The following is a 24,164-nucleotide window of genomic DNA, read 5'->3' on the forward strand; positions in this document are numbered from 1 at the left end:
ATGTTTATATGCAGTGCACTGCAACATCTGCAGTGGATTGCATGAAGTTAAAACGTTATCATTATTACAGGACTGACTCATTTTAAAATACAGAAGTGTGTAGAAAGATGTTTCTAGTCGTTTTTGAAATGCGGTGCTGAGCATTTAAAAAATTATTTTATTATCCCTTTAAAGACTCGGTTGCTTTTTACCAAGACATATCCCAACAGATTATTGCCTTGAAGGCTCCTCCTTTGATGTTATTTTTTTTTATTTGTCTTTCTGATAAAGCCAGTGTATTAGATGTTTTTTTTTTATATAAAATGGGATTGCGTGTTGTACAGTTCTGGACAATAATCATGTTGGCAATTTAGAAACCGCAACAGTTTAAATGACAATTTAAATGGTATGTTTTATTATTATTTTTATTAGTTATTTCTCACTCATTTGATATTTGTTTCTTATTATTTTCAATAATTGTTATATTCTAACCTTATATAAACTGGAAATGTATTAAATATCAGATGGGTGTATAAAAAACAGATGAATAAAGGTGTAATATAAATATAGTGTATTGTGTTCCATGTTAATGCAGTTATTTGTAGATACAAACCTAAAGATGATACAGAGAATCATTGAGTAAAATCAAATTACATTTCTTCATGACTACTGAGATTTACTATACATTTATTATATTAAATACTGATTTTGGCATCCAGGTCTAACACAGTCTTAAAATTGCACTTGGTGATCTTCCTGTATACATTTTAAAATTGATGTTAGTCACCTGATGTATATGTGCACTGTATGTAGGCTTGCATGTGATGCTCTCTAATGAACTGTCATGGCTTTGCTTTCTTTGAAAGCTTGCCATTATAAAGACTGGGGATATTTGCTAACCAAAACCACAAAACTTAAACATTATTCTTGACAAATGGTAATTGAAAGTACCAGTTATCTATTTGCATATTGAATAATTGCCACATTCAACACGAAGTATGGTAAGAAGACTTCAGTAAATCTCTAAGCATCAAAGAACTGTATGCAATCTGGAAAATGTAGACATCCATATTAAGGTTAACCATGCTGTGTGTTTTATATATTTATATTCCAAAATAAAGTAGCGCCCGCACTCAGAGATTTTACTCATGAGATCCAATAATATTTACAGGTCACCATAAAAGGCTGTGAAGAATTTGCCAATAGTTAGAAAACTGATCATCATAGCAAGAGATTAATGCTATATGTGGTGGCCACCTATCACCTCTACAAAACATAAATAAGGGGTTCTGAGTTTAATAACCTTGGTACATTAGGGCTCATATTAAGTCAAGCCTCAATCCCAAATCTGGAAACCCCATAGGTTGCAATGAAAACATTTAAATTCTGGTATTTAATTAATATGCGTATAACAATCTGGCTCCTCCTGTATCTTTTTATATAATCTGGCTTATACAGTAGTAGGTTTGAAGTCACTGAACTGGTTGATTGTCCTAGGAAAAGAGGTGATAGAGAATTATATTTAAAAGGTGGTTGTTAGTTTTTTTTTTAAATTTACGAGCTAGAACAATTAGTACTCAATGGTATGACCAAAGCTAAAATTGTTATTTATTTGATAGTGTTGTTAACAGTTAAAGGGACATTAAAAATGAATAAATGCAATGTTCAATAAAAACAATTTGGGAAAAAAAACGAATAAATGCTAGATAGAATGATTGCAGTCAAAGAAAACATTAGTCTGAGAAGAACATGTATTTTTTAAAGTTTAATTAGTTGTTTAAATATTGACAAAATAAGCGTAAAGTTTTAGTGTCTATAAAACAATGGGTGCTGCCATATTGTAGATTAGGTTACTTTCTCTGTTGTGTGTAGCCTATAGCTGTGCAGAATATAACTGTGTTCTGCACTTCCATTTCTAATAGGAACTGTAAAGCTCACAATTTCAGAATTGAATTACAGGACAAGGGTCAGAATAAATATTGAAACTATATTTTCTGTATATACGATTATCATGTTATATTACCATATCAAAGTGTTTAATGTCAATTTAAAGTAATATTTTTGAAGGAGGATGGTCTACAGTGAACTGCTCCTTGTGGATTCACTGCCCTCCCCTGATGAAATGTGGACTTGTCCACCAGTCCCCTGGGTTGTTGATGCTGTTACGGATTTAGAACCTTAAAGGGATACTGAACCCAAAATTTTTCTTTTGTAATTCAGACAGAGCATGCAATTTTAAGACACTTTGTAATTCACTTCAATTATCAATTTTTCCTTCATTCTCTTGCTATCTTTATTTGAAAAATAAGGCGTCTAAGCTAAGGAGCCAGACCATTTTTGGTTCAGAGTATGGACAGCACTTGTTTATTGGTGAGTGAATTTATCCACCAATCAGCAAGAACAACCCTGGTTGTTCACCAAAAGTGAGCCGGCATCTAAACTTACATTCTTGCTTTTCAAATAAAGATACCAAGAGAATGAAGAAAATTTGATAATAGGAGTAAATTAGAAAGTTGCTTAAAATTGCATGCTCGATCTAATTCACAAAAGAAAAAAAATTGGGTTCAGTGTCCCTTTAACATTGTGCTTGCACTGCCTAGGATGGCCTTGTCTACTGAAAGCAAGTTTCTGCAGCCGAGGTAAGCACAGTGGACTAAGGTGCTAATAAGTATTTTGTTTCTTCAAAGCCTGATGGCTATTAGTAGGAACATGTACGCATTTCTTCTTGTTTTTTCGGGTTCTTGGCTTTAGTACTCACTGATAACACAGATGCGCAAAGGGTTAAGAATTTTATTGTGCTTTTTAGCACACATTTTCTGAGATATCCTTTCCTGTTTTGGTATTGCTGCAACAAATTCAGCATGTAAGGGAGGCTCTCAGGAGCGATGGATGTACTAAGTCACTATGATCAACAGAATTTGGTTTCAAATTTAGGCCATAACTTTTATTTAACCCTTTATATAGCAAATAATACAGCACTTAAAAACATTTGCTGTTTTTCAGCGCCTATTTGACAGTACCTTACTATTGTTACTATCTCCCTCTTAAAAGTTAATTAGTTTTACATTACACCTCTTCTTCTTTTCAGGGTTAACTATATCTGTGTGCTTTGTACTGCTTATTTTCTTTAGTCAATCTCTGATACTTCAGCTATTAACTTACTGTTACGATAAAGCAAAACTGCTTATTTTCTGTAAGGCAGATCCTCTGATACTTATTACTCTTTTCTTTCATGTAATTAGCAAGAGTCCATGAACTAGTGACGTATGGGATATACATTCCTACCAGGAGGGGCAAAGTTTCCCAAACCTCAAAATGCCTATAAATACACCCCACACCACACCCACAAATCAGTTTTACAAACTTTGCCTCCCATGGAGGTGGTGAAGTAAGTTTGTACTAGATTCTTCGTTGATATGCGCTCTGCAGCAGGCTGGAGCCCGGTTTTCCTCTCAGTGTGCAGTGAATGTCAGAGGGATGTGAAGAGAGTATTGCCTATTTGAATTCAATGGTCTCCTTCTACGGGATCTATTTCATAGGTTCTCTGTTATCGGTCGTAGAGATTCATCTCTTACCTCCCTTTTCAGATCGACGATATACTCTTATATATACCATTACCTCTACTGATTCTCGTTTCAGTACTGGTTTGGCTTTCTACTATATGTAGATGAGTGTCCTGGGGTAAGTAAGTCTTATTTTGTGACACTCTAAGCTATGGTTGGGCACTTTTTTATAAAGTTCTAAATATATGTGTTTAAACATTTATTTGCCTTGATTCAGGATGTTCAACGTTCCTTATTTCAGACAGTCAGTTTCATATTTGGGATAATGCATATGAATAAATAAAAATTTTCTTACCTTAAAATTTGACTTTTTTCCTGTGGGCTGTTAGGCTCGCGGGGGCTGAAAATGCTTCATTTTATTGCGTAATTCTTGGCGCGGACTTTTTTGGCGCAAAAATTTTCGGTGTCATTTCCGGCGTCACACTTGTCGCCGGAAGTTGCGTCATTTTTTTGATGTTTTTGCGCCAAAAGTGTCGGCGTTACCGGATGTGGCATCATTTTTGGCGCCAAAAGCATTTAGGCACCAAATAATGTGGGCGTCTTTTTTGGCGCTAAAAAATATGGGCGTCATTATTGTCTCCACATTATTTAAGTCTCATTGTTTATTTGCTTCTGGTTGCTAGAAGCTTGTTCATTGGCATTTTTTCCCATTCCTGAAACTGTCATTTAAGGAATTTGATAATTTTGCTTTATATGTTGTTTTTTCTATTACATATTGCAAGATGTCTCAGATTGACCCTGAGTCAGAAGCTACTTCTGGAAAATCGCTGCCTGATGCTGGATCTACCAAAGTTAAGTGTATTTGTTGTAAACTTGTGGTAACTGTTCCTCCGGCTGTTGTTTGTGATGAATGTCATGACAAACTTTCTAATGCAGATAATATTTCCTTTAGTAATGTTCCATTACCTGTTGCTGTTCCATCAACATCTAATATTCAGGGTGTTCCTGTTAACATAAGAGATTTTGTTTCTAAATCTATTAAGAAGGCTATGTCTGTTATTCCTCCTTCCAGTAAACGTAAAAGGTCTTTTAAAACTTCTCATGTTTCAGATGACTTTTTAAACGAACATCATCATTCTGATTCTGTTTCTGATACTGATTTTTCTGGTTCAGAAGGTTATGTTTCAGAGATTGATACTGATAAATCTTCTTATTTATTTAAAATGGAATTTATTCGTTCTTTACTTAAAGAAGTCTTAATTGCATTAGAAATAGAGGAGTCTGGTCCTCTTGATACTAAATCTAAATGTTTGAATACGATTTTTAAACCTCCTGTAGTTATTCCGGAGGTTTTTCCCGTCCCTGATGCTATTTCTGAAGTAATTTCCAGGGAATGGAATAATCTGGGTAATTAATTTACTCCTAAACGGTTTAAGCAATTATATCCTGTGCCATCTGACAGATTAGAGTTTTGGGACAAAATCCCTAAGGTTGATGGGGCTATCTCTACTCTTGCTAAACGTACTACTATTCCTACGTCAGATAGTACTTCCTTTAAGGATCCTTTAGATAGGAAAATTGAATCCTTTCTAAGAAAAGCTTACTTATGTTCAGGTAATCTTCTTAGACCTGCTATATCTTTGGCGGATGTTGATGCAGCTTCAACTTTCTGGTTAGAAGCTTTAGCTCAACAAGTAACAGATCATAATACTCATAGCATTGTTAATCTTCTTCAACATGCTAATAACTTTATTTGTGATGCCATCTTTGATATCATTAGGGTTGATGTCAGGTATATGTCTTTAGCTATTTTAGCTAGAAGAGCTTTATGGCTTAAAACTTGGAATGCTGATATGTCTTCTAAGTCAACTTTGCTTTCCCTTTCTTTCCAGGGTAATAAATTGTTTGATTCACAGTTGGATTCTATTATTTCAACTGTTACTGGGGGGAAAGGAACTTTTTTACCACAGGATAAAAAATCTAAAGGTAAATTTAGGTCCGCTAATCGTTTTCGTTCCTTTCGTCATAATAAGGAATGAAAGCCTGATCCTTCCCCTACAGGAACAGTATCAGTTTGGAAACCATCTCCAGTCTGGAATAAATCCAAGCCCTTTAGAAAGCCTAAGCCAGCTCCCAAGTCCACATGAAGGTGCGGCCCTCATTCCAGCCCAGCTGGTAGGGGGCAGATTACGTTTTTTCAAAGAAATTTGGATCAATTCGATTCACAATCTTTGGATTCAGAACATTGTTTCTCAAGGGTACAGAATAGGCTTCAAGATAAGGCCTCCTGCAAGAAGATTTTTTCTTTCCCGTGTCCCATTAAATCCAGTGAAGGCTCAAGCATTTCTGAAATGTGTTTCAGATCTAGAGTTGGCTGGAGTACTTGTGCCAGTTCCAGTTCTGGAACAGGGGCTGGGGTTTTACTCAAATCTCTTCATTGTACCAAAGAAGGAGAATTCCTTCAGACCAGTTCTGGATTTAAAAATATTGAATCGTTATGTAAGGATACCAACATTCAAAATGGTAACTATAAGGACTATTCTGCCTTTTGTTCAGCAAGGGCATTATATGTCCACAATAGATTTACAAGATGCATATCTGCATATTCTGATTCATCCAGATCACTATCAGTTTCTGAGATTCTCTTTCCTAAACAAGCATTACCAGTTTGTGGCTCTGCCGTTTGGCCTAGCAACAGCCGCAAGGATTTTTTCAAAGGTTCTCGGTGCCCTTCTATCTGTAATCAGAGAACAGGGTATTGTGGTATTTCCTTATTTGGACGATATCTTGGTACTTGCTCAGTCTTCACTTTTAGCAGAGTCTCATACGAATCAACTTGTATCGTCTCTTCGAGAACATGGTTGGAGGATCAATTTACCAAAGAGTTTGTTGATTCCTCAGACAAGGGTAACCTTTTTAGGTTTCCAGATAGATTCAGTGTCCATGACTCTGTTGCTGACGGACAAAAGACGTCTGAAATTGGTTTCAGCTTGTCGAAACCTTGAGTCTCAATCATTCCCTTCGGTAGCCTTATGCATGGAAATTCTAGGTCTTATGACTGCTGCATCGGACGCGATCCCCTTTGCTCGTTTTCACATGCGACCTCTTCAGCTCTGTATGCTGAACCAGTGGTGCAGGGATTATACAAAGATATTGCAATTAATATCTTTAAAACCGATTGTACGACACTCTCTGACGTGGTGGACAGACCACCATTGTTTAGTTCAGGGGGCTTCTTTTGTTCTTCCGACCTGGACTGTGATCTCAACAGATGCAAGTCTGACAGGTTGGGGAGCTGTATGGGGATCTCTGACAGCACAAGGGGTTTGGGAATCTCAGGAGGCGAGATTACCAATCAACATTTTGGAACTCCGTGCGATTTTCAGAGCTCTTCAGTCGTGGCCTCTTCTAAAGAGAGAGTCATTCATTTGTTTTCAGACGGACAATGTCACAACCGTGGCATATGTCAATCATCAAGGAGGGACTCGCAGTCCTCTGGCTATGAAAGAAGTATCTCGAATACTTGTTTGGGCGGAATCCAGCTCCTGTCTAATTTCTGCGGTTCATATCCCAGGTATAGACAATTGGGAAGCGGATTATCTCAGTCGCCAGACGTTACATCCGGGGCGAGTGGTCTCTTCACCCAGAGGTATTTCTACAGATTGTTCAAATGTGGGGACTTCCAGAAATAGATCTGATGGCTTCTCATATAAACAAGAAGCTTCCCAGGTATCTGTCCAGATCCAGGGATCCTCAGGCGGAAGCAGTGGATGCATTGTCACTTCCTTGGAAGTATCATCCTGCCTATATCTTTCCGCCTCTAGTTCTTCTTCCAAAAGTGATTTCCAAGATTCTAAAGGAGCGTTCGTCTGTTCTGCTTGTGGCTCCAGCATGGCCTCACAGGTTTTGGTATGCGGATCTTGTCCGGATGGCTACTTGCCAACCGTGGACTCTTCCGTTAAGACCAGACCTTCTATCGCAAGGTCCTTTTTTCCATCAGGATCTCAAATCCTTAAATTTGAAGGTATGGAGATTGAACGCCTGATTCTCAGTCATAGAGGTTTCTCTGACTCCGTAATTAATACTATGTTACAGGCTCGTAAATCTGTATCTAGGAAGATATATTATCGAGTCTGGAAGACTTACATTTCTTGGTGTTCTTCTCATCATTTTTCCTGGCATTCTTTTAGAATTCCTAGAATTTTACAGTTTCTTCAGGATGGTTTGGATAAGGGTTTGTCTGCAAGTTCCTTGAAAGGACAAATCTCTGCTCTTTCTGTTCTTTTTCACAGAAAGATTGCTAATCTTCCTGATATTCATTGTTTTGTACAGGCTTTGGTTCGTATAAAACCTGTCATTAAGTCAATCTCTCCTCCTTGGAGTTTGAATTTGGTTCTGGGGGCTCTTCAAGCTCCTCCGTTTGAACCTATGCATTCGCTGGATATTAAATTACTTTCTTGGAAAGTTTTTTTTCTTTTGGCCATCTCTTCTGCTAGAAGAGTTTCTGAATTATCTGCTCTTTCTTGTGAGTCTCCTTTTCTGATTTTTCATCAGGATAAGGCGGTTTTGCAAGCTTCATTTAAATTTTTACCTAAGGTTGTGAATTCTAACAACATTAGTAGAGAAATTGTAGTTCCTTCATTGTGTCCTAATCCTAAGAACTCTAAGGAAAGATCGTTGCATTCTTTGGATGTAGTTAGAGCTTTGAAATATTATGTTGAAGCTACTAAAGATTTCCGAAAGACTTCTAGTCTATTTGTTATCTTTTCTGGTTCTAGGAAAGGTCAGAAGGCTTCTGCCATTTCTTTGGCATCGTGGTTAAAGTCTTTGATTCCACATGCTTATTTTGAGTCGGGTAGAACTCCGCCTCAAAGGATTACAGCTCATTCGACTAGGTCAGTCTCTACTTCCTGGGCATTTAGGAATGAAGCTTCGGTTGATCAGATTTGCAAAGCAGCAACTTGGTCTTCTTTGCATACTTTTACTAAATTCTACCATTTTGATGTGTTTACTTCTTCAGAAGCAGTCTTTGCTAGAAAAGTACTTCAGGCAGCTGTTTCAGTTTGATTCTTCTGCTTATAATTTCAGTTTTTTTCATTATAAGATTAAGACTTTGTTTTGGGTGTGGATTATTTTTCAGCGGAATTGGCTGTCTTTATTTTATCCCTCCCTCTCTAGTGACTCTTGCGTGGAAGATCCACATCTTGGGTATTCATTATCCCATACGTCACTAGCTCATGGACTCTTGCTAATTACATGAAAGAAAACATAATTTATGTAAGAACTTACCTGATAAATTCATTTCTTTCATATTCGCAAGAGTCCATGAGGCCCACCCTTTTTTTGTGGTGGTTATGATTTTTTTGTATAAAGCACAATTATTCCAATTCCTTATTTTTTATGCTTTCGCACTTTTTTCTTATCACCCCACTTCTTGGCTATTCGTTAAACTGATTTGTGGGTGTGGTGAGGGGTGTATTTATAGGCATTTTGAGGTTTGGGAAACTTTGCCCCTCCTGGTAGCTCATGGACTTTTGCTAATATGAAAGAAATGAATTTATCAGGTAAGTTCTTACATAAATTATGTTTTTCTGAGGATAGTCTCTCTGAGTCTCAGAACCCTGCTGCTGTGGGAGAGGATGTGAACTTTATTTCAATCTTGAACCTATTCATGATTTTTTTGCTGAAAGTTTTAATTGCTTTCGAGGTAGAGGATTGTCATGCTACAGTTAAGCAACCAGTTAAGAATATTGACAAATCGGGGGTGGATCTAGCCGTTGAAGAAGCAAGACATGTTTTAATGAAGCTCCAGACATTATCTACTTTCCATCAGCTAATATCCTCAAAAACTCCCCAAGCTTTATTAATTTGAATCTCAGATGGATTAGTAGTGAACGCTTAGCTGAAGAAACATCAGAGGAGTGGAGATTTGAAGAAGGTTTTAGCACGTTTGTCAAGGAACCACCACGCGACATAGCATATCATAAACTAGAGAGTCAGCCGTTAATGTGGCTTATATCCAGCAGCAAACCTCTCAGTGAACACTCTTATTGCTAAAAATGGCAACAACGCTTAATTTAACCACCTATACGGTTAACTTCTCATAAGGGCTGTTATTGTGCACTAGAGCGGAATCCTAACCAAGATGGCGACGGTCCTACTTTTATTGCAACAGCTGGAAGGCTAAGATGGACACCCATTTTTCCAAGCTGCGCGAGGAACTTGTGTTGGAGCGGAAAGCTGCAGGAGAGGATTGCGGACCTTTCACAATGCAACCTCCGTATTTAGATGATTTCTCAGCCGCCTCCTCCTCCTTTCAAGCGCAGGGGCTAAAGTCTGAAAACTGCCTCACGCATACAAGCACGGGCGCTCACTTACATTTCACCTTAGAGAGTACTGTTTGGTCTACAGGGAGAACACGCAGCCTAGCAGAGATGCCGGTTTCCGACTCCAGCAGCAGCGAGCACCTCACAGGACTGGGAGACACTCCCGAACCCCTTGTTCGCAGTGATTCTGGTCTGGCCTCCCCAATTTTACTAGCCGTCGGAAGCAAGGTTATAGGCTGTGAACATAGATCGCTGGTATACCGCACTACAGGGACTAATGGATACATACCGCAGACACCTCTCTCTTTGTATGAGACATCGGCTGCTGAGCTCTTCATCTCCTCATATCTTCCAGTGGCAGACCTGTTACTTAACTTGACCGGTAACTTTGTGGCCATGGTGCCAGTCACGAGAAGTACAGCCCTTAAGCCTTCTTTGATCTTAGAAGGGGATAGCACGCTGCAGTGTCGCATTAATAACTCTTTGCCCCCTACAGAGCTCCAGTCGCTGACACTTCGATTTCTGGTAAAGCTCTTCAGCGACAATCTCATAACGGCTCCTGTACCTCCAGCCTTTATAACTGGAGTGGGGTAATAAATTACTGACTCAAATACTCTGCTACGACTGTGATTAATGTCTATATGTGGAGATGGTTCTATGTTCTCAATTTGCTTCTCATTTATTTTATTAGCTAATATATACATGTTGTTTGCCAATTGTATTTTCTCAATGCATGGATCTATTACTATTAGGATTGTGAGTGTTTGATTACATTACATGTCTAAACGACTATTTCAAATTTAAAGATGGTATGTAGTTAAGTCTTTCCCTACAGGACTGTCAAAATAATAAGGGTTGAGCTGTGCAGGCTCTCAAGTGACAGACTAGTTCCTGGGCAGATTTCTCCAGCGGCTCTTAACTTTCTTGAACTGAGAATTGGAGTAGGGTAAAGACTTGCCAACCCACACACTCTCCTTTTTGACTGTTTATACCTAGAGGTTTATTTTTTTATTTTTTTGTGGAGCTGGTTGTGTAGCATACTTATTTGTTAATAGTCTCCATGTCACCTATCTTACTCTTTCAATATATCTTCACAGTTACCTTGTACCACAGCAAAAATAACGTGCTTCTTAATATGCTAATATTCACACGTTGATCCCTAGTTGGGAATTACTCTTAAGCTATTTTAAACTTGTATGCAGTGTGCCTAGCTGTCACGTCTGAGTTAGATTAGCTCTCCCTACTAGTTTTCATAAGCGGTTTTATTTTGGGGCCAGTTTAACACTACAACGCTCTCAAGCTATGTTCTGGTGCATCCAGCTTTAGAGAAACTCTACTCCATATCTTTATGACTGACTGTAACTATGGGCCTACCCCTAGGGAATGTATGCACACGCTCTCCTAGGCAAACAGGCATTGATCATACCTTTTCAGTCTGATCCTAGAATATACAAGTACATCTCTGGTTAAATGAACTTTAGTCCTGTTGAACTGTATTTGTTTCTCTCTGTCATGTCAGTCCGCAGTCTATGTTAAAGCAGCTATGTTCAGTTTCATATAATATGTTATGTCACTTGCTATTTTATGTTCCTTGTCTGTGTGTCCTGTTACTGCAGAGCTTGAAAATTATGCATCACGCGCGTCCAGTTTACATTACTGTTAATGTGCCTGTTAGCGTGTGAGGTGTAACATGCTTGTTAGATCAGCTGTATAAATTGTTTTACAGGTATTTGTTGAATACTAACACATTTTATTTCACTTGGAGCGCTATAGTTTATAGGTAGCACTGACGCGTCCTATGACCAGGTAGCAGGTCTAACTTAGATACAGTTTCTAGATACCCTCATGCTGCTTAAGTTAGACTTAGGCTTTTGTATTTGCCTTTATTATGTTATCATATGTAGCCCCTCTGTGAATTACAGAAGGTTATGTTCCTCACTGTTTTCTGCTCAGAAGCTGAGTTAAGTAATACATCATTTCCTATAGGTCATTAATCTCCTCACTACAGTAATTTCTACTCCATAAGGAAATCTCTCATAATGTTATGTAAGATTATATGAGTGACTATCATCTCTAATTTCTTTACAGCTTGGTCCATACTTCACATGTACAGGAGCTCCTATATAGTGTTTCTATTTTATATTGCTGTCGGTTTACTCTATTACATTTTATATTTATTTAACCACAATATGAGTGAATCTAACTGTTCCATGGCTGTGCGGTGCTATTGGCGGCCGAGATGGTACCGTATAGACGTGTCATGAGATGCTGACCTGGACATCCTGGTGTGGCCCTATTCCCTAGATCTTTGGTTGGACACAAGGTTGTGCAATGTTTTAAAATAGTTGATCTACATACAGAGTATTACAAAGGCTTAGATGAGAGTGATTTGGTTTATTTCAAGTAATAATACTCTAGTCCCACCTAAATTTGTTTCTTGTGAGGACATACTAACTGGCTCCGCCCCCCCACCCCTCCCCTATTATATTTGAGCGGCTCTTGCCCGCTGCATCCCTCTTCCCCATATAACTATAGAGTCACCTCCTCCCTAGTCTTTTACTTATCTGAATAGCCACCTTGCTTCTCTTTGTATATAGCTAGGAGAGGACCATTGCTGCTTATATTACATTTGTTATACTCTAAAACAAAACTGAAGTCTCTGTATGTGATAGCCCACATTATATGGAAATGTTTGAGATACTAGAATACATTGTCTCCTAATTATGATCTGTACACATTGTCTCGTGAATGTTCTGAGACACACTCTATACTCTGTGTACTCTGTATTGGTTTTTGACTTCAATAAAAAAATAATTTTAAAAAAAAAGAATATTGACAAATCATTAAGGCAGCTCCCTAACAGTCTTCCTCTTTTCCTGTGCCTGATTCAGTTTCTGAATGGCAGAAGCCAGGTATTCCTTTTGTTCCATCTGCCAAGTTTAAATCCTGTGTTTTTTTCTCCTATTAATACAGAGATTTGGGAAGCTATAACCAAGGTGGGTGCAGCTATTTTCAGTCTTGTCAGGCGTACATCTATTCCTTTGGAGGATAGTTCCTCTTTTATGGATCCTTTAAATAGAAAACTTAAAGGCAATCCTTTTAGATTGCAGGTTTTATGTTTCGACTTGCTGTCAGTGTTGCCTGTGTAGCCGCTGTTAAGGTTGGTGTCACAGACTTTCAAAATTTGTTTCTGGGGAAATCACTTTGGATGAGATTCAGGATCGCATTAATCTCCTGAGAACACCAAATTCTCTTATTTGTGATGCAGCAGTGGAAATTATTTGCATTAATTCTGAGAATGATGCATTAGCTCTTTAAGCTAGACAAGCTTTATGGCTTAAGTCTTGGTCTGCTAATGGTATTGAAACGCAGATTGCGTTCTCTCCCCTTCCTGGGTAAATCTTTGTTTTGGCCTAGACGGAATGCTATTATTGCTACAGTATCTGGGCGTAAGAGAGCTTTTCTGTCCCAAGATAAAAAAAATCTAAGGGTAAAATTAGCCCATCCTGGTCCAAAAACAAACAGTTTGAAACAGACGTCTGCCCCAGCCTTGAAAACAGCCTGAAGGCATGATCCCCATACCAGAACAGTGTCTGGTGGGGAGCAAATTGAGTCTCATTAGGGAAACTTGGGAGAAATCTATTCTGGATCACTAGATAACTATATATTGCAAATCAGTTCCCAGGGGTATCAAATAAGCTTTCATTCAAGGCCTCCTTGGAAAAGGTTTTTTCTTTCTCGAGTGCCTTTAAAGGCCTAAGCTTTTTTTTAGGTTGAGTAAGAGATCTGGAATGAATGGAAGTGGTTGCTCCAGTTCCAACTTCAGATTTAGGCAAGGGTTTTTATTCAAATATCTTTATAGTACCAAAGAAAGGGGGGTACTTTTCAGCAGGTTATGGATCTCAAAATATTGAACAAATTCCTGAAAGATCCTACTTTGAAGATGGGGTCAGTTTACACTTTACTTCCTTTAGTGCAGGAGAGTCAGTTTATATCTACCATAGCCTTACAAGATGTAGTTCTCCTTTTCTGTCTGACCACAGCTCTGAGTGTTTACAAAATGCTAGCAGCTGTTGTCTGTAGTTAAAGCTCCAGGAATTTCTGTAGTTCTTTACTTGGACGACTTTCTGGTTCAGACTCCCTCTTTTCATATGCTTGTGTCTCACACTCATATGGTACTTCAGTTGCTCCAGCATCATGGTAAGAACATAAAATTTCCTAAAAGCTCCTTAACTCTTCAGGCCTGTGTGTCTTTTCTGGGGTTCATATTTGATTCAGTAAATATGCGTTTGTCCCTGACTGATCAGCACAGATGGAAGTAGCAACAGGCCTGTGCCCTTCTGCAGATTAAGCATCTTCTGTTGCTCAGTGCATGGAAGTTGTTGGTCTTTGGGTGGCTACCTCAAATGCAGTTTAATTTGCCAAATTTTATCTTCGAGCCCTCTATTTTCAGATGTCAGTCTGTTAGGTTGGGGTGCAATCTGGGGGTCTCAGAGAACTCATATAGTTTGGTCTCCTCAGGAGATGAGGATGCCAATAAATATTCTGGAACTCCGTGCAATCTTTAGGGTTCTACAGAGCTGGCCCGAACTCCCACACTAATCTTCCAGTCAGACATCATCATAGTAGTGGCTTATGTCAATCATCAGGGAGGAGCTTACAGTTCCTTAGCATTGAGTGATGTGTCCTGCATCATCTGTTGGGCAGTGCACCATCATCAAAGAATTTTTTCTAGCCACATTCCAGGTGTGAACAATTGGAGACAGACTTTCTCAGTCGCCAGTGTCTTCACCCATGCTAATGATCTCTGAATCAGGAAGTTTTAGACCAAATCCTGAGTTGATGTGGTCTGCCAGAGATAGATCTCATGGGCTCTTATTTGAATCCCAAACTGCCTTAGTATTATGCCAGGTCTCGGGACTCTCGGGTAAGTGTCATAGATCCCCTAGTGTTTCCTTGGTTGTTCAACTTGATTTACATTTATGCTCCATTAGTGTTGCCAGAATCCAGCAGGAAGAAACCTCAGCAATTCTGATTGTTTCAGCATGGCATCCTCTAAGAAAGAATCTTGTCTCTCAATGCCCTTTATTTTATTAAGGGGACATTAAACACTAAATGAATGCTAGATAGAATGGTGCGTTCAAAGAAAAGATTAGTCTGAGAATAACATATGGATGTAATTTTTTAAGTTTCATTAGTTTTTAAAATTTGACAAAATAATTGTAATATTTTAGTGTATATAAAATAATGGGTGCTGCCATGTTGTAACTTAGTTTACTTTCTCTGCTGTGGCCAATTAGGGACAGTTATAAATAGGTCACTAGAGTGTGCAACCAATGGCCGTGTGGAATATAATAGTGTTTTGCACTTCCATTTCTAACAGGAACTGAAAAGCTCACAATTTCAGAATGGAATTACAGGGAAAAAAAGGACAAAATAAATAATGAAAGTATAATGCAGACTTTTGTTTATGTATGTAATTTATCATTTTATATTACTATCTCAAAATGTTTAATCTCCCTTTAAGATCTACAGTCTCTGAATTTGCTGGCATGGAAATAGAACACTTAGCTCTGTCTCAGAGGTTTTTCTAACAAGGTTATTGACACCTTGATTCAGGCTAGGAAACCTGTTACCAGACTTATTCATCATAAGGTCTGGAAAACTTTTTTTGCTTGGTTTACTCATGAGGGATATCACTAGAGTTCTTGAGTTCTACCGGAGTTCTAGAAAAGGGTTTGTCAGCCAGTTCTCTGAAGGGTTAGGTTTCTGCTCTTTTTTTTTTCACAAGAAAATTGCTAAAATAGCTATTTCTTTGTTAAGAAGGGTTTCTGAGCTTTCAGCTTTGGCATGCAATCCTCTTTTCTGATTTTTCATCAGATTAAGGCTGTTCTTCTTACTAGCTAATCTTTTCTTTCTAAGGTAGTATTTACAGATACTACTAACAAGGAAATTGTGCCTTCTATCTTTTTGTCCAACCCCTAAGAACTCTAAGGAGCATCGTCTTCACTATTTGGATGTTGTGAGATCTCTAAAATATTATGTATAAGATACTAAAGATTTCTTCTCTTTCTTGTTTTTTTTTTTCATTTTTGTGGTCCACGCTGGTTTAAAGCCTTAATTTGTAAGGCATAATTGGTCGCAGGGAAGGCTCCCCCTTTGAGCACTACTGGGCATTCTACTAGAGCAGTTGCCACTTATTGGGCTTTATAATGATGCCTCTGTTGATCCGATTTTTAAGGCAGCTGCTTGGTTCTCTTTGCACACTTTTTTGAAGTTTTATCACTTTGATGTTTATGCTTCTTCTGAGGCTGCTTTTGGCTGGAAAGTCCTGCCTTTACTATTTATACCCCCCTATTTCACATTGAACTTGTGGACTTCACTGCTTAGTTATAGATTGCCACATGTGATGTCTTGTGGACTTTCATTATCTAATGCAGTGTTTCCCAACCGTGGTCCTCAAGTGCCCCCAACAGTCCTGGTTTTCATTATAGTTGAACTAGCGCACAGGTGAAATAATCAGCTGATGGATGAGAGCAGGTTGGTTACTGATCAGCTGATTACTTCACCTGTGCACGGGTTCAGCTATAATGAAAACCAGGACTGTTGGGGGTACTTGAGGACTGTGGTTGGGAAACACTGATCTAATGAGAGAAAACAAAATGTATGCTTACCTGATATACTCATTTCTTTCAAGATGGTGAGTCCACTAGACATCACGTGTGGGAATCTATATCTATAAGTCTTGTGGACTCTCACCATGTAATGAAAGAAATCAAAATGTTTGCTTACCTGATGATTTTTTTTCTCAAGATAGTGAAAATCCATGAGCCCCACCCTTTTATTTTGTTCAGGTTGCGGCAGTACTTGTTTTGCCCCTCTTCATCTTTCCTGCTTTTCTGTTTTCCTCATCTGCTTGGTTTTATGTATGACTGAGGATTATGGAAAGTGGGAGGGGTTTTATTTCCTTGTGTGTTGGGGTGTGTTTTGCCTCCTGCTAGTGGACTCTCACAATCATGAAAAAGAAATTTATCAGGTAAGTATAATTTGTATTTTCACCTTGGTTAGCAAAGTGCTTATGGCAAGCTTTCCTGATTTATCAGATTACAATCTCTTATTAAATAACTTGTCAAAATTGAGGTAGGGCTTAGATAGACTTTGCTGCTAATTAAAATGTAAAACACATTTTAATTATTTTCTTATTTGAATTTGGGGCTTTAGTGTTCTTTAAAGGGACAGTCTGCTTGAAAATGTTTGTTTAAAACAGTTTTATTAATATACTTTTCACTTCTGTGATTACCTTGTATCTAAGCCTCTGCAGACTACCCCCTTATTTCAGTTCTTTTGACAGGCTTTAATTTTAGCCAGTGAATGCTGACTTATAAACTCTACAGGAATGAGCACAATGTTAATTTTAAACCTGAACTAGCACTGTTTCTCTAAGAGGTGGTTTTAACAACTTAGCTATCAGTTTATGAGCCAACCTAGTTTAAGCTTTTAACAAAAAATACCAAGAGAACAAAGCAAATTTGATGATAAAAGTAAATTGGAATGTCTTTGAAAATGCATGCCCTGTCTGAATCATGAAAGTTTAATTTTGACTTGACTATATCTTTAATATTATATTGTATTTATTATATATGATTCATCTGTACCTTTTAAATTAGCATATTCGTGTTCACTGCAACAATAGAAAATTGATGGAAATATCATATGTGAGCAGCTCACTCAAATGTTTCATTAATGTTTTATCTTTATAGACCACTCGAGAAGTATTAAGTCATCACTGCAGTAATCTTGGCGACTCTCTGAGAAAGGAAAATGACTTTGCTTTAATTATTGATGGGAAATCATTGAAGTATGCTTTAACATTTGGAGTACGACAGTATTTCCTAGATCTTGCACTTTCATGTAAAGCAGTTATATGCTGCAGGTAACTATGTACAGTTGCATATTTGACCTATTTTTCTAGTCTTATCTTGTAACTTAACTTTTCAATAGTTCCCAATATTTCTTATGTACTGTGATTACACATATATTGGACTTTACCTTTTCGACTTATCACTACTTTTCATTAGAGACAATCTGGTGGATTTTTTATAATGTCATTTGGAGCATTTCATCTTTAAATAAAAAACATTTTCACACTATGTGGTTGACAACATTCCTTTAGAAAATGGTTTATTTACACATATATATGTGTGTATATATATATATATATATATATATATATATATATATATATGTGTGTGTGTGTGTATATAAACCATTTTCTAAAGGAATGTTGTCAACCACATAGTGTGAAAATGTTTTTCATATTCTGAAAATTTCAGGACATTTCATAAGATACCAAAAGTTATTCCCATTTAACTATTTTTTTACAATCCTAAAACATTTAATGTGAGCAGCTTAATGTAAAAAGAGCTTAATGTATCAAAATTCACCTAAACATCAATCAATGGCCTTGAAACTTGGCCCAAACTCAGTTTGTCACTTTCCAAACCTATCCTAGAAGTTTCATGGTATTTGGTTTCCCACAAGGCAAATGAGTGACATTAAGCTTGTTTTTTGGGGAGCTTAATGTGACTTAACGTACAAAATTAAACTTAGATCTTAACCAATTTCCCCCAAACTTCTCACAATACATTAATCTATTTATTCAAACATATTCTGAACATTTCAGGACATTTGATGAAACATACCAAAAGTTATTTACATTTAACTATTTTTTTACAATCCTAAAGCATTTAATATGAACAGCTTAATGTAAAGAGAGCTTAATGTACCAAAATTCACCTAAACATCAACCAATTGCCTTGAAACTTGGCACAAACTCAGTTTGTCATTTTCCAAACCTATCCTAGAAGTTTCATGGATTTTGGTTTCCCACAAGGCAAATGAGTGACATTAAGCTTGTTTTTTGGGGAGCTTAATGTGGCTTAACGTACAAAATTGAACTTAGATGTTACACAATTTCCCCCAAACTTACCAGACTACATTAATCTATTTATTCAAACATATTCTGAAAATTTCAGGACATTTGATGAAACATATAAAAGTTGTATAGCTGTATACAAGTTGAGTGAACACTAGGTCCACTCTTGACAATGTGGCTGATACTTAAAGGGATAGTCAACCATAGAATTGTTATTATTACTCATTCCCCAGTTTTGCATAACCAACACAGTTATATTAATGTACTTTTTACCTTTGTGATTACCTTGTATCTAGGAACCTTCTTCCAGCCCCCTGATCACATGACTGTGACTGTTTATCTATTGTCTTAAATTTAGCATTGTATTATGCTAGATCTTAAATAACTTTCTGTGCTTGAACAGTGTTATCTATATAGCCCACGTGTACTTTCTGTCTCTTTGTGTTGAAAAGAGATTTAAAAAGCATGTGATAAGAGGCAGCCCTCAAAGGCTTAGAAATTAGCATATGAGCCTACCTATGTTTAGTTTAAACTAAGAATACCAAGAGAAAAAAGCAAATTTGATGATAAAAGTAAATTGGAAAGTCAATTAAAATTAAAAGTCCTATCTGAATAATGAAAGTTTAATTTATACTTGACTGTCCCTTTAAGGAGGTGTCTCCTTGGGCAGGGTCGGTGACCACTTAATGTTATTATTATCATTTATTTGTATAGCGCCACCAAATTCCGTAGTGCTGGGTACAATGATAGGGGTATACAATGACAAAGATTTGTGATAAAATACAAAACATAACAAAACTAAACAAATCCTAGCACAGGAGGAAGAGGGCCCTGCTCCGGAGAGCTCACAGTCTATAGGTTTAGGGTGCAGAGACATAAGGTTGGGGTGGCTTGTTACATCGGTTGTATTTGCAGCAGTGAGTCAGGCAGTTCATGTACATGTATTAGTTTGGTTTGGATGCGGGATGGAGGAGAGATGGTAAGCCTCTCTGAATAGGTGGGTTTTCAAGGATCGTCTGAAGCTATACAAGGTTGGAGACAGTCTAATGGAGCGGGGTAGAGAGTTCCAGAGGACAGGAGCAGCTTAATGTAAAAAGAGCTTAATGTATCAAAATTCACCTAAACATCAATCAATGGCCTTGAAACTTGGCCCAAACTCAGTTTGTCACTTTTCAAACCTATCCTAGAAGTTTCATGGTATTTGGTTTCCCACAAGGCAAATGAGTGACATTAAGCTTGTTTTTTGGGGAGCTTAATGTGACGTAACGTACAAAATTAAACTTAGATCTTAACCAATGTCCCCCAAACTTCTCACAATACATTAATCTATTTATTCAAACATATTCTGAACATTTCAGGACATTTGATGAAACATACCAAAAGTTATTTACATTTAACTATTTTTTTACAATCCTAAAGCATTTAATATGAACAGCTTAATGTTAAAAGAGCTTAATGTACCAAAATTCACCTAAACATCAACCAATTGCCTTGAAACTTGGCACACACTCAGTTTGTCATTTTCCAAACCTATCCTAGAAGTTTCATGGATTTTGGTTTCCCACAAGGCAAATGAGTGACATTAAGCTTGTTTTTTGGGGAGCTTAATGTGGCTTAACGTACAAAATTGAACTTAGATGTTACCCAATTTCCCCCAAACTTACCACACTACATTAATCTATTTATTCAAACATATTCTGAAAATTTCAGGACATTTGATGAAACATATAAAAGTTATTCACATTTAACTATTTTTTTACAATCCTAAAACATTTAATGAGTAGCTTAATGTAAAAAGAGCTTAATGTATCAAAATTCACCTAAACATCAATCAATTGCCTTGAAACTTGGCACAAACTCAGTTTCTTCTGTTAAGTGTGATCAGTCCACGGGTCATCATTACTTCTGGGATATTACTCCTCCCCAACAGGAAGTGCAAGAGGATTCACCCAGCAGAGCTGCATATAGCTCCTCCCCTCTACGTCACTCTCAGTCATTCTCTTGCACCCAACGACTAGATAGGATGTGTGAGAGGACTATGGTGATTATACTTAGTTTTATATCTTCAATCAAAAGTTTGTTATTTTAAAATAGCACCGGAGTGTGTTATTATCTCTCTGGCAGAGTTTGAAGAAGAATCTACCAGAGTTTTTGTTATGATTTTAGCCGGAGTAGTTAAGATCATATTGCTGTTTCTCGGCCATCTGAGGAGAGGTAAACTTCAGATCAGGGGACAGCGGGCAGATGAATCTGCATAGAGGTATGTAGCAGTTTTTATTTTCTGACAATGGAATTGATGAGAAAATCCTGCCATACCGATATAATGTCATGTATGTATACTTTACACTTCAGTATTCTGGGGAATGGTACTTCACTAGAATTACACTGTAAGAAATACATAAAGCTGTTTAATAACTAGAGATTATGTTTAACGTTTTTGCTGGAATGTAAAATCGTTTTCATTTACTGAGGTACTGAGTGAATAAATGTTTGGGCACTATTTTTCCACTTGGCAGTTGCTTAATCTGTTTTTCTGACAGTTTCTGTTCTCCCTCACTGCTGTGTGTGAGGGGGAGGGGCCGTTTTTTTGGCGCTTTTACTGCATCAAATATTTCAGTCAGCAACTCATTGTATTCCCTGCATGATCCGGTTCATCTCTACAGAGCTCAGGGGTCTTCAAAACTTATTTTGAGGGAGGTAATTTCTCTCAGCAGAGCTGTGAGAATTATAGTTTGACTGAGATAAAAAACGTTTATTCTGTAATTTGTTTCCTGCTTTCAGAATTTGTTATCTTTGCTAATGGGATTAAACCTTTGCTAAAGTTGTGTTGTTTACAAGGATTGAGGCTATAACTGTTTCAATTTATTAATTTTCAACTGTCATAGATCTTCTGTGCTTCTTAAAGGCACAGTACGTTTTAATATTATTCTAATTGAATTGTATTTCCAAGTTGCAAGTTTATTTGCTAGTGTGTTAAACATGTCTGATTCAGAGGATGATACCTGTGTCATTTGTTGCAATGCCAAAGTGGAGCCCAATAGAAATTTATGTACTAACTGTATTGATGCTACTTTAAATAAAAGTCAATCTGTACAAATTTAACAAATTTCACCAAACAACGAGGGGAGAGTTATGCCGACTAACTCGCCTCACGTGTCAGTACCTACATCTCCCGCTCAGAGGGAGGTGCGTGATATTGTAGCGCCGAGTACATCTGGGCGGCCATTACAAATCACATTACAGGATATGGCTACTGTTATGACTGAGGTTTTGGCTAAATTACCAGAACTAAGAGGTAAGCGTGATCACTCTGGGGTGAGAACAGAGTGCGCTGATAATATTAGGGCCATGTCAGACACTGCGTCACAGGTGGCAGAACATGAGGACGGAGAACTTCATTCTGTGGGTGACGGTTCTGATCCAAACAGACTGGATTCAGATATTTCAAATTTTAAATTTAAACTGGAAAACCTCCGTGTATTACTAGGGGAGGTGTTAGCGGCTCTGAATGATTGTAACACAGTTGCAATACCAGAGAAAATGTGTAGGTTGGATAAATATTTTGCGGTACCGACGAGTACTGAGGTTTTTCCTATACCTAAGAGACTTACTGAAATTGTTACTAAGGAGTGGGATAGACCCGGTGTGCCGTTCTCACCCCCTCCGATATTTAGAAAAATGTTTCCAATAGACGCCACCACAAGGGACTTATGGCAAACGGTCCCTAAGGTGGAGGGAGCAGTTTCTACCTTAGCTAAGCGTACCACTATCCCGGTGGAGGATAGCTGTGCTTTTTCAGATCCAATGGATAAAAAGTTAGAGGGTTACCTTAAGAAAATGTTTGTTCAACAAGGTTTTATATTGCAGCCCCTTGCATGCATTGCGCCGATCACGGCTGCAGCGGCATTCTGGATTGAGTCTCTGGAAGAGAACATTGGTTCAGCTACTCTGGACGACATTACGGACAGGCTTAGAGTCCTTAAACTAGCTAATTCATTCATTTCGGAGGCCGTAGTACATCTTACTAAACTTACGGCGAAGAATTCAGGATTCGCCATTCAGGCACGCAGGGCGCTGTGGCTAAAATCCTGGTCAGCTGATGTTACTTCTAAGTCTAAATTGCTTAATATACCTTTCAAAGGGCAGACCTTATTCGGGCCCGGGTTGAAAGAGATTATCGCTGACATTACAGGAGGTAAAGGCCATGCCCTGCCTCAGGACAAAGCCAAGACTAGACAGTCTAATTTTCGTTCCTTTCGTAATTTCAAAGCTGGAGCAGCATCAACTTCCTCTGCACCAAAACAGGAAGGAGCTGTTGCTCGCTACAGACAAGGCTGGAAACCTAACCAGTCCTGGAACAAGGGCAAGCAGACTAGGAAACCTGCTGCTGCCCCTAAAACAGCATGAATTGAGGGCCCCCGATCCGGGATCGGATCTAGTGGGGGGCAGACTTTCTCTCTTCGCCCATGCTTGGGCAAGAGATGTTCAGGATCCCTGGGCGCTAGAGATAATATCTCAGGGATACCTTCTGGACTTCAAATACTCTCCTCCAAGAGAGAGATTTCATCTGTCAAGATTGTAAACAATCCAGACAAAGAAAGAGGCGTTTCTACGCTGCGTACAAGAGCTCTTGTTAATGGGAGTAATCCATCCAGTTCCACGATCGGAACAGGGACAGGGGTTTTACTCAAATCTGTTTGTGGTTCCCAAAAAAGAGGGAACTTTCAGACCAATCCTGGACTTAAAGATCCTAAACAAATTCCTAAGAGTTCCATCGTTCAAGATGGAGACTATTCGGACAATTTTACCTATGATCCAAGAGGGTCAGTACATGACCACTGTAGATTTAAAAGATGCTTACCTTCACATACCGATTCACAAAGATCATTATCGGTACCTAAGGTTTGCCTTCCTAGACAGGCATTACCAGTTTGTGGCTCTTCCATTCGGATTGGCTACAGCTCCAAGAATCTTCACAAAGGTTCTGGGTGCTCTTCTGGCGGTACTAAGACCGCGGGGAATCTCGGTAGCTCCATACCTAGACGACATTCTGATACAAGCTTCAAGCTCATACAGAGTTAGTGCTGGCATTTCTAAGGTCACATGGATGGAAGGTGAACGAAAAGAAAAATTCACTCGTTCCACTCACAAGAGTTCCCTTCCTGGGGACTCTTATAGATTCTGTAGAAATGAAGATTTACCTGACAGAGGACAGGCTAACAAGACTTCAAAGTGCTTGCCGCACCCTTCATTCCATTCAACACCCGTCAGTGGCTCAATGCATGGAGGTAATCGGCTTAATGGTAGCGGCAATGGACATAGTACCCTTTGCACGCTTACACCTCAGACCACTGCAACTGTGCATGCTAAGTCAGTGGAATGGGGATTACTCAGACTTATCCCCTTCTCTGAATCTGGATC

At 38.2% G+C, this 24,164-nt stretch overlaps 1 protein-coding gene across 2 annotated transcripts in view; it reads left to right on the forward strand.

Annotated features, from left to right (window-relative positions):
• Positions 1-24,164, forward strand: part of ATP8A1 (ATPase phospholipid transporting 8A1) — a 608,814-nt gene that overhangs the window by 393,463 nt on the left and 191,187 nt on the right. For both annotated transcript variants that reach the window (XM_053704008.1, XM_053704009.1), the window contains one exon: positions 17,569-17,741. In XM_053704008.1, coding sequence (XP_053559983.1) covers positions 17,569-17,741 — 173 coding nt within the window. The remainder of the gene's footprint in view (positions 1-17,568; positions 17,742-24,164) is intronic.

This window comes from Bombina bombina, chromosome 2 (assembly GCF_027579735.1).
Source record: "Bombina bombina isolate aBomBom1 chromosome 2, aBomBom1.pri, whole genome shotgun sequence".
NCBI classification, from domain to species: Eukaryota; Metazoa; Chordata; class Amphibia; order Anura; family Bombinatoridae; genus Bombina; species Bombina bombina.